The sequence below is a fragment of the Triticum dicoccoides genome, chromosome 4A (genome assembly GCF_002162155.2).
Source record: "Triticum dicoccoides isolate Atlit2015 ecotype Zavitan chromosome 4A, WEW_v2.0, whole genome shotgun sequence".
In the NCBI taxonomy this organism is placed as follows: Eukaryota; Viridiplantae; Streptophyta; class Magnoliopsida; order Poales; family Poaceae; genus Triticum; species Triticum dicoccoides.
Genome location: NC_041386.1, coordinates 447,942,604 through 447,952,043, shown reverse-complemented (window position 1 = coordinate 447,952,043; position 9,440 = coordinate 447,942,604). Strand labels below are relative to the sequence as shown.

Genomic DNA, 9,440 nt, shown 5'->3' with positions numbered 1-9,440 from the left:
TTCACCATAAATACCCAAATATTCCCCCAACACCAGAAGCATCCACCAAAATACTTTTTTGCCGCCGCAAGCCTCTGTTCCCCTGAGATCCCATCTTGGGGCCTTTTCCGGCACCCTGCCGGAGGGGGGTCGATCACCGAGGGCATCTACATAAACTCTATTGCCCTTCCAATGAAGCGTGAGTAGTTTACCACAGACCTACGTGTCCACAAGTATTAGCTAGATGGCTTCTTCTCTCTCTCTCTCTATGATCTTCAATACCATGTTCTCCTCGATGTTCTTGGAGTTCTATCTGATGTAATATTCTTTTGCGGTGTGTTTGTCGAGATCCGATGAATTTTGGATTTATGATCAGATTATCTATGAATATCATTTGAGTGTTTTCTGAATTCTTATATGCATGATCAAATATCTTTGTATTTCTCTTCGAATTATCGGTTTGGTTTGGCCAACTAGATTGGTTCTTCTTGCAATGAGAGAGGAGCTTAGTTTTGGGTTCAATCTTGCGGTGTCCTCACGCAGTGACATAGTAGGGTAGCGAGACACGTATTGTATTATTGCCATCAAGGGTAAAAAGATGGGGTTTTCATCACATTGCTTGAGTTTATCCCTCTACATCATGTCATCTTACTTAAGGCTCTACTCCGTTCTTATGAACTTAATACTCTAGATGCATGCTGGACAACAGTCAATGTGTGGAGTGATAGTAGTAGATGCAGGTAGGAGTCGGTCTACTTGACATAGATGTGATGCCTATATTCATGATAATTGCCTTGGATATTGTCATAACTTTGCGTTTTTCTATCAATTGCTTGACAATATTTTGTTCACCCATCGTATTATTTTCTTTCAAGAGAGAAGCCTCTAGTGAAACCTATGGCCCCCGTGTCTATTTTCCATCATATATTTTCAGATCTATAAATCAAAAAAAAAATTGCTGCAATTTATTTGTTTTTTACTTTGTTTTACGTTTTAGTAATCTTTTATATCTATCTCTATCAGATCTCATCCTTGCAAATGACTGTAAAGGGATTGACAACCCCTTTATTGCGTTGAGTGCAAGTGTTTGATTGTTTGTACAGATGGATAGATTGGAGACTTGCGTGTACCTCCTACTGGATTGATACCTTGGTTCTCAAACTGAGGGAAATACTTATCTTTACTTTGCTGCATCACCCTTTCCTCTTCAAGGGAAAAACTAATGCAAGCTCAAAAAGTAGCATACCCTACAACCTCCGATGAAGCTACACTGCTCTAGCTGACACTTAATGACGGCCAACGCGTGCATGATGAGGCCCAAGAAGCCACGTGTATGGCGGATGAGGAGGCCCAGAAGCTGAGGAAGGCCCTAGAAATTGCCGTGGTGACGGAGCGGAAGGTCATCTAAGACATGCAGGCCCAGGCTATGCTCTACAAGGGTGGATAGGGTCTCCTCTGCAATGAAGTTGGTACGCTGGAGTTGTCAGTGCAAAACTGGAATATGGTCTTTAAGAAACTGGAGGAGGAGGTGGTGCAGCTTAGGAGGTTGAGGTCCAGAACTGTTGCCGAGCTCGAGCAGGCACAAGAGCACTGCGAGCATCTGGAGGCCGCGGGAGGCGTAAGTTTTGATCTTTGAATTTGCTTTTTTCCCTTTGCCAATTGATTGTGCTTTTTGCAATAGTCCGTTGGCTAATGATAATCTTCTATGCTTTGTAGTTCCTCTTTCGAAGATCTGCCTCGAGGATGCCGAGGAGTGGCTTCGCCACTTGGCAGACTTGGAGGACATAATACAGGCCGAGCTTGGCAGCGGTTGGGATATTCTATTACCATGATCCAAGCCTCGCTCCTGACTTGGAATCCCCCCTCCCGACGAGGCTTCAAGAGTGTCCTGCTTGTATCAACGAGTGGCAGTTCTCCAGTGCCTCCGAGGGATCCTGAATGTTGCTGGCGCTTGTTTGAGCTCATTTTCCTGATGTGAATCTGAAGGAGCTCGTCACAACCAAAGCCTCGTTGCCAGGAGACCGCCATGTTTTTGATGAACTCCTAGCAGATGCCAAGTAATGTTGTTGGGGCCTGCGAACTTCTCAACGTGATTGAGAGTGGAAATTAGTATGTAATGGGCTCGGTTGAGCGTGATACAATGTAACATCACTTTTTTATATATTATTTTATTTATCTCTTTCATATTTCGTATTTGTGAAGTCTTGTGTGTGCCTTAAGAAGTCCCCTTGCCAGCCAAACCACATGCCCGTGCCTCAGATTGTATAGAAAAAGAGCCCCTTGGGGATCCGACTTGCGTGTGTTAGTTTTTTTTTAGAGAAAAGGCATACGCCCGACTTTATAGATAAAGCCATCAGGTTACCAACCACACTAATACGCGAGTAATGACACCCACAGAGATTCAAGTTTAACACAGAGATACACAGCCAATAGGCCAAAACACACGGCACGTATGCCGACAACCTAACATGCTAAGACCAAGTGAAGCCCGGAGAAGATTGATGGAGAGCCTCAAGTAGCGCCAGGCGGTTGGGCGAGGTGAGAAGCAGACACACGAACTCTAGAAATCAACTCCTCCACAACGACATGGTCAACCTCCTTAGTCAATAATTTCCTTTGCTGCATAAAGATCAACATTTTAAACAAACAATCAGCCGGTCTGTTAAAGAAGATACACTCAATGGTAAATTTGTATCTAGTGGTCCACAGGGCCCAACAGAGCGCTGGGAACCCCACCTAAAAGAGGTGTTTTTCCTGCCCCAACAACACAGAGGCTAGGGGCCTCAACTCAGTGAATGAGGACGGGGCCAAATTCACTCCCAACCAATCACGTATAAAGGCCCAGGCCAACTTGGCAAAGACACAACTGAAAAAGATATTTTTTTAGAGAAAAGGCCAGAGCCCGACTTTATAAATAAAGCCACATGGCAGCGTCACGAGACCAAACAGAAAAGAGACCAGTTAACGTGGAGAACGCACACAGCGCACGGAACGAAAAGTATATAAGAGTAGCCAAGAAAGGATGGATACGGGCAACTGCCATACACGACGCGCAGGCCGAAAAGGAGCACAACGGTCCGACCGAGGCACAACTGTCAGAGTTAGCCTTTGGCAGGTATCCATGATGGATTAGGGTTTGCTTCTCAACTTCTAGTTAGGACTTAATTTTCAGGATACCAAAGTAAAGAGATAGGGCGATCTGGGTATGAGCATGTGCCTTTTTTTTTAAAACGAAGGTCAGTACCTTGATGCAGCCCCCGGGCACTTGGCAGTTTTCGAAAGGTCGTAGGATCCAACACCTAAACTGGCTACCGGGGAGGCGTCCATTGTTATGATGCAACCCCCAAGTCGGGTTTAATGGTGGATATTTAGCCGCTTCCTCGAAGCCTACCGCATGGGGTCAACACGTTTTATGTGTATGTGTTAGCGATCATGTATAAAGGAAGCCATAAAGGATGTAATGGAACACCTTTATTCATAATCTATATGATCGAGCTAATGAAGAATAACACGAATAAAACGTTTGTAACTGAAAGCAGCAACGCAACTGGGTTGATGTTCCGCATGTGGCACCGATCTAGCCTGCATGAGCCTGTCAATGCTTTGTTTCGTTGCGCTTCTAGCCGGTCTGAGCCGATGCCATGCAGGTGGAGCCAAATGGGTCAATGGGAGTCATCCGGGCTACCGATTCCTCCTTGTCTGGGCAGGGAATCTTCTGTGTTGCCGGCACTACTTCATCTGTGGTGGTACTGTAATCTGTGTCATGGAAGGTAGGTTGACGACCTCTCCTTCTAGCGCGGTCTTGGGGTATGCTGGAAATTGTGATGATTTTATTAGGCTCCGGCATCTTAAGTTTCATGTAGACGTAGGATGAAATCGGCATGAATTTGATGAAGACCGGGCAACCGATAAGGACATGATAGCCTCGTTTGAGAGGGACAGAGATCTTGACGTACTGCAAGATGCAGTTGAGCCACTGACATGTGAATTGAAAAGTAGGTTGGTCCACCTGTCAGTGATCCAATTGCATCATGCAGTCCGTCACTGGAGTTGAGTCCTTTGAAAGAGAGTGCTTCTGCCGGTTTCTTGAAAAAAACCTTGACTGGAGAAAAACAAAAACTCTATAACCGCAACCACGGCCAAATCTAAATCTAGCCAGGAAGACCTGATCGATCATGGTTCAATCATGATTCAGCTGTACCTACTCGATCGATCTTGGAGCTACAGCCGCAGCCGCAGCCGCAGGTGGACTGTTTACACTGACAAAGATATACTGACAAGCTGACTGACTGCCGTGTCAGGATGCGCCGCATTGGAATGGGGTGCATTTATTGGTGCGTACATCCAGGTAATGTGCGGTCGACGTATGCATGCGTATAGCTGTACGTTACATTACAGTATGATGCTCCCTACCCGGCCACTTAGTATGGTCACGTGAGATATACGTACGCTTCATCGTCGATCCACCAAACATATTGTGGGTTCATGCGTTCCATCACTTTGCAATCTTCACTTATTTCAGCGCGCTATATATCTTGCCTACCTGCTGTATGCTAAGTACCTACAGTAGTTTCCATTTGTCTCCTGTTTTTGTTTAATTTGATGAATCAACCTGAAAAAGCGATCCACAGGCATGCAAGTGGGAGAGAGTCCGGCATGCGTGCATGCATGCAGTAACGACCCCAGCTGGTGGCCAGCCACGCCATGGCGTGCGGTTTTTAAGGCAGGCACCATCCACTACGTGCGTACGTGCATCGCCCGCCCGGTCCATGAGTCCAACTCCTTTAACTTCGCCCCACCCTGCTCCTAGCTAGTCGCCTTCTTCCTCCATCCCTACCTAGGTGGCTCCTCCATCGTATATTTACACGACGAGACGGCGGCGCTACTGCTCCGTGCATGCATGCATATGTGCAGTCAGGCGGGGACACCGATGGAAGACGACGACGCGAGCGGGATCATTCTCTACTGCGACGAAGACCCTTTCGCCGACGACTCGACGCCAATTCCACCACCGGCAGCACCATCCGGCGGCGACGTTGACGATGTGCAGCAGGTGGTTGATCTGGCCATGGCGTACAAGGCCAGGGAGCGATGCTTTGCGCCCGTGGGATCGGCTGCCTACATCCACCGTCTCCTACACGACCATCATCAGCACGGCGGGGTGTCAAGCGCTAGGGCCAAAGCCGTCCACTACATCATCTACGTACGTCGTCCATGTCCTAGTATTACAGTTCATTCGTTTTCCTTTGATGAGGTTTTGCATTTCGAATTTCGGTCACTTTGTTGAATTTGGTCATTAACATTTAACGAGCTAATTCGTTGCATCAATACATACATGCATATATGCAGGCGTTTAGCCGGTTGGGATTGGCGGCTGCGACGGCGTTCAACGCGGCCAACTATCTGGACCGCTTCTTGTCCATCAACTGCCATCTGGTCAGTCCTGCAATTATCTTGTTGCTAGTGTTAAATTATCTCATGTTTGCGTTTGTTCTCTGGGGGATTATTTTTGCTCATAGATCGATCGATGTCACTAAAATGTTGCATGCATATATGTAACCTAATGGCAGAGTTGGGAGGTATGGATGGTGGAACTGGTGAGCGTGGCGTGCCTGTCGGTTGCATGCAAGTTGGACGAGGTCACCATACCATCCCTCCACGATCTACAGGTACGTACGTGCACTACTAGATCCGATCGATTGCTTTATATTCGATCACGAGCTCCCTGTGATTAGTACGTAAAAGATATGCAACCATGCATGCAAATTCGACCCAAGGTTAATTAATGTATTTCATGGGCCGGCCTGATAAATTAATGATGGATGATATGCGTGATGGATGGCAGATGGAGGAGGTGACGAGTCATTCGTTCCGGGCGTCGACCATCCGGGACATGGAGCTGACGCTGCTCAAGGCGCTCCAATGGCGGCTGTCCTGCGTCACCCCATACTCCTACCTCGACCTCCTCCCGCTTCCCACCACCGCCGCCGCCAATCGATCTCGTTGCATCCGCCTCCTCCTTCGATCCCTCTCCGGTACTGTGCTACCTGCAGATTGATTAATCAATTTCTCTCTCAGTAAAGAAATATAAGATCTTTTAGATCACTCGATCTAAGAAAATCTTATATTTTTGTCATTTCTCTTGTAACTTTTTCCTTCTAATTCAATTTGTCTTAACCACGTACATCATGCAGAGCCCTCGTTTCTCCGATTTGACGCCTCTGTGGTTGCCGCCGCTGCACTCAGGTGTGTGGCCCTACTGCAGGATCATGCCCATCTCATTATCCCTCCACTCTGTCGATTGGTAAAAAAAATTCACAACAACGTCCCTTGACACTCTTGTTTTTTTCCCTATAGGATGTATATATAATCATTGACCCCGTACGTGTTAACATTCTACAGGGCGATGAGTCTGACGAGTGCTTCAAGATGATGAAAGCACTTGAAACAAGCTTGGATCATCATCAATATCACAAGTACAGTACTGCTGATCAGCTGCAGGGGAGTCCGATTTCAGTGATTGCATTCGAGAGCACTGAGCGTGACAGTACAGTTAACAGCAGGTCAGCACTCAGTCGGCGCCTGTTTGGCACACCAACAACACTGGACCCATGAAGATAGATAAACCCTACACACATATACAGGAGATGCGTGCAGAGTGACCTCACACAAGAGTAACAACTGATCAAACTAGTTAAGCTCATTATAATACCATTGATTGTTAGTACGTACCATTTCTCAACCGTGATGTAGCTAATCCTGCAAAGTAACTTACCGTGTACATGTTCTTCAATTCGTTATGTAATATGTGTATGTAGAAGCACGCACATATGTATTTGTGTTGTGCGCGCTTATTTGTTGTTGTTCAGTGTTATGTTTTATGGATAATTTCATAAAAATGTGTTCTGTAATGTACATCTATCATTATAAACCAGAACAATTGGTCTGGTAGAACTGAATTGGGTCTTCAGAGTTCAGTTGTTGTGTTGAACCATAATCTTGGCTTCTTCAGTCTGAAGGAAAGACAAAAGGGACTCATCATCAGCGACAGTGAGATCGACTGGAAGAGTCCGCCTTTCTTATTTCGAAAGTAGGAGTACTCAACATTACATGCTTTATCATGTGTGCTTTGTGATGAATCAAATTGATATGTTGCCGGATCGCACGCACTTCCGTAAGATCGACATGAGTAAAGCAAAAGAGATTCCAATGATCACGAACTGGGGCTACCGCTGGCTCATTCTTTTCGTTAGTTATCCAAATCTACAGCACAGTAGGTAGCCAAGTAGACGAAAATAAAGCAAGAAACCCGAATCACAAGCAAGGAATAGATCCTGAGGGAAGAAGAAGAAGATAGCAATCCCCAAAGGAGAAGGAGAAAAGAAAAGTTGGTATTTGCAGGGGAACGTACACCTTTAGAGTCTGCTCTATCTCCCTGACCTGATTGTCGGCTACAAGATATGTAGATGCAGTTGCAGGTAGCCCACTCACTGATGAAATTAAGCTAGCAGCTAGCCTGAAGAATTGATCTTCAGAGTCTAATTCTTAATCTCCATTGCACGTTTGCAGGGGAGTAGCCAGCATAGCATAGTTTCAGTTCAGATAACTAACTGCATAGAGTGCAGCTTGAATGCACTGGAGCTTAAACTTTTGTCTGTTTCAGACATGGAAGAGAGAAAGAAAGAAGGAATATCAAATAAATAAAGGTTCATGCAGGAACAAAGTAGCAGTACTTATTAAGTGGTTCAACTGTCAAATTTCATAGGTTTTCTTTGCAATATTATTTTCAGTATGGTTACTATACTACTTAAGAGTAAGACCACCACACCCCCTGCTCCACTTCGAAGTTCGAGCTCAGAGCAAGACACACACACGCAGACGCCATGGCCTCCCCTAAGCTCTTCCTTCTCCTCATCAGTGTCATCATCTCCATGGCAATCACTAGTACTCGTAAGCATGCATCATCATCTAGCTAGTTCTTTAACTTCAATGCAGAGTTTTTTTTTTGTTTGCAGCGAACTTCAATGCAGAGTATGTGCACGGTGATGTAATGTCCGTACGCCTAATGCATTTGTCTGATGGTTTTCAGCGGCGGCTGCGGCAAATGGTCGCATACATCTCATCATGGTGAACAACTGCGCCGAGTCGGTGTGGCCGGCCATGCTCGGCACCACCGGCCACGCCACGCCGCAGTCGGGCGGCTTCCACCTCGGCCCCGGCGAAGAGACCACCTTCGACGTGCCAGTAGGGTGGTCGGGGCGGGTGTGGCCGCGCCGGGGCTGCTCCTTCGACGCGCGCGGCATGGGCAAGTGCGCCACGGGCGACTGCGGCGGCGTGCTGCGGTGCGGGGGCGCCCCGGGCGCCACCCCGACCACCGTGGTGGAGATGACGCTGGGGACTCCACAGTCGCCGATGCACTTCTACGACGTGAGCCTGGTGGACGGGTTCAACGCGCCGGTTTCCATGACGCCGGTCGGTGGCGGCCGCGGGTGCGGCGTGGCGGCGTGCGGGGCGGACCTGAACGTCTGCTGCCCGTCGGCGCTGGAGGTGAGGGACCGGGAAGGGAGGGTGGCCGGTTGCCGGAGCGCGTGTCTGGCGATGGGCAGCGACAAGTACTGCTGCACCGGGGAGTACGGGACGCCGGCGGCGTGCAAGCCCACTATGTTCTCGCACCTGTTCAAGGCCATCTGCCCCAGGGCCTACAGCTACGCCTTCGACGACGCCTCAAGCCTCAACCGCTGCAAGGCCAACCGATACCTCATCACATTCTGCCCACCACAACCTGAATGATGCGTCGCTATCAATCACCATGTACTTATATTTCTGAATCCAAAACCTGAGTGAACTGTGTAGCTACATGGAGTATATGATACTATAGTATGAGGGTGTTATTTTGGCTTATGATATCAAAGAGACACGTATTATCATGAAAAAAAGTGAAAAGACCAAATAAAAGCTTAACCAAACACTGTACAGCCTGATCCCAAACCAGTCAATTTTTTTTACAAGTCGGCAGCTTAACCGATAAGTTCTATCCACAAACGAACAACGACGTGTAGCAAGTTCAAAGGTTCCTTAAAAAAAGGCATAGTTCAAAGGCATAACACGCCAGACGGGGGTGATGGCGGAGACACAAATCTTAAACATCATCAGCGAGATGGCGTCGGCGTTCCAGCTCAAGCGAGCAACCTTATTGATGTAGAAGGGCAACCATTATGAATACGATAATCCTACACCCCGCCTGTCGTGCGTCCTGCTGTTCGCGGCGTGCGGCTCTACGCCACCCAGGCGGGGCTGCGCCGCCGCTGGCATGGCGCGTACGTCCGCCGTCGCCCTCACCACCCCTCCTTCAGATCCATGCTCATAGGTGCTGGGTGGATTGTCGCGGTTCCCCTGCCTTGGGCGGGCCATGCGGCTCCGGCGCCCTCGGCCTGGTCGCTTACGCAGCCAGGCATTACAGC

The 9,440-nt window shown here is 47.9% G+C and overlaps 2 protein-coding genes across 2 annotated transcripts; both read left to right on the top strand.

The window, feature by feature from the left end:
- The first annotated feature begins 4,857 nt into the window (after positions 1-4,857).
- Positions 4,858-6,860, top strand: LOC119288954 (putative cyclin-D7-1). The gene is made up of 6 exons (XM_037568416.1): positions 4,858-5,182; positions 5,329-5,415; positions 5,550-5,648; positions 5,825-6,014; positions 6,174-6,283; positions 6,382-6,860. Exons 1-6 carry the CDS (start codon positions 4,880-4,882, stop codon positions 6,592-6,594), a joined length of 1,002 nt encoding a protein of 333 aa, XP_037424313.1. The 5' UTR covers positions 4,858-4,879; the 3' UTR covers positions 6,595-6,860.
- A 971-nt stretch (positions 6,861-7,831) lies between these two features.
- Positions 7,832-8,870, top strand: LOC119288953 (thaumatin-like protein). The gene is made up of 2 exons (XM_037568415.1): positions 7,832-7,929; positions 8,069-8,870. Exons 1-2 carry the CDS (start codon positions 7,863-7,865, stop codon positions 8,767-8,769), a joined length of 768 nt encoding a protein of 255 aa, XP_037424312.1. The 5' UTR covers positions 7,832-7,862; the 3' UTR covers positions 8,770-8,870.
- The last annotated feature ends 570 nt before the right edge of the window (positions 8,871-9,440 follow it).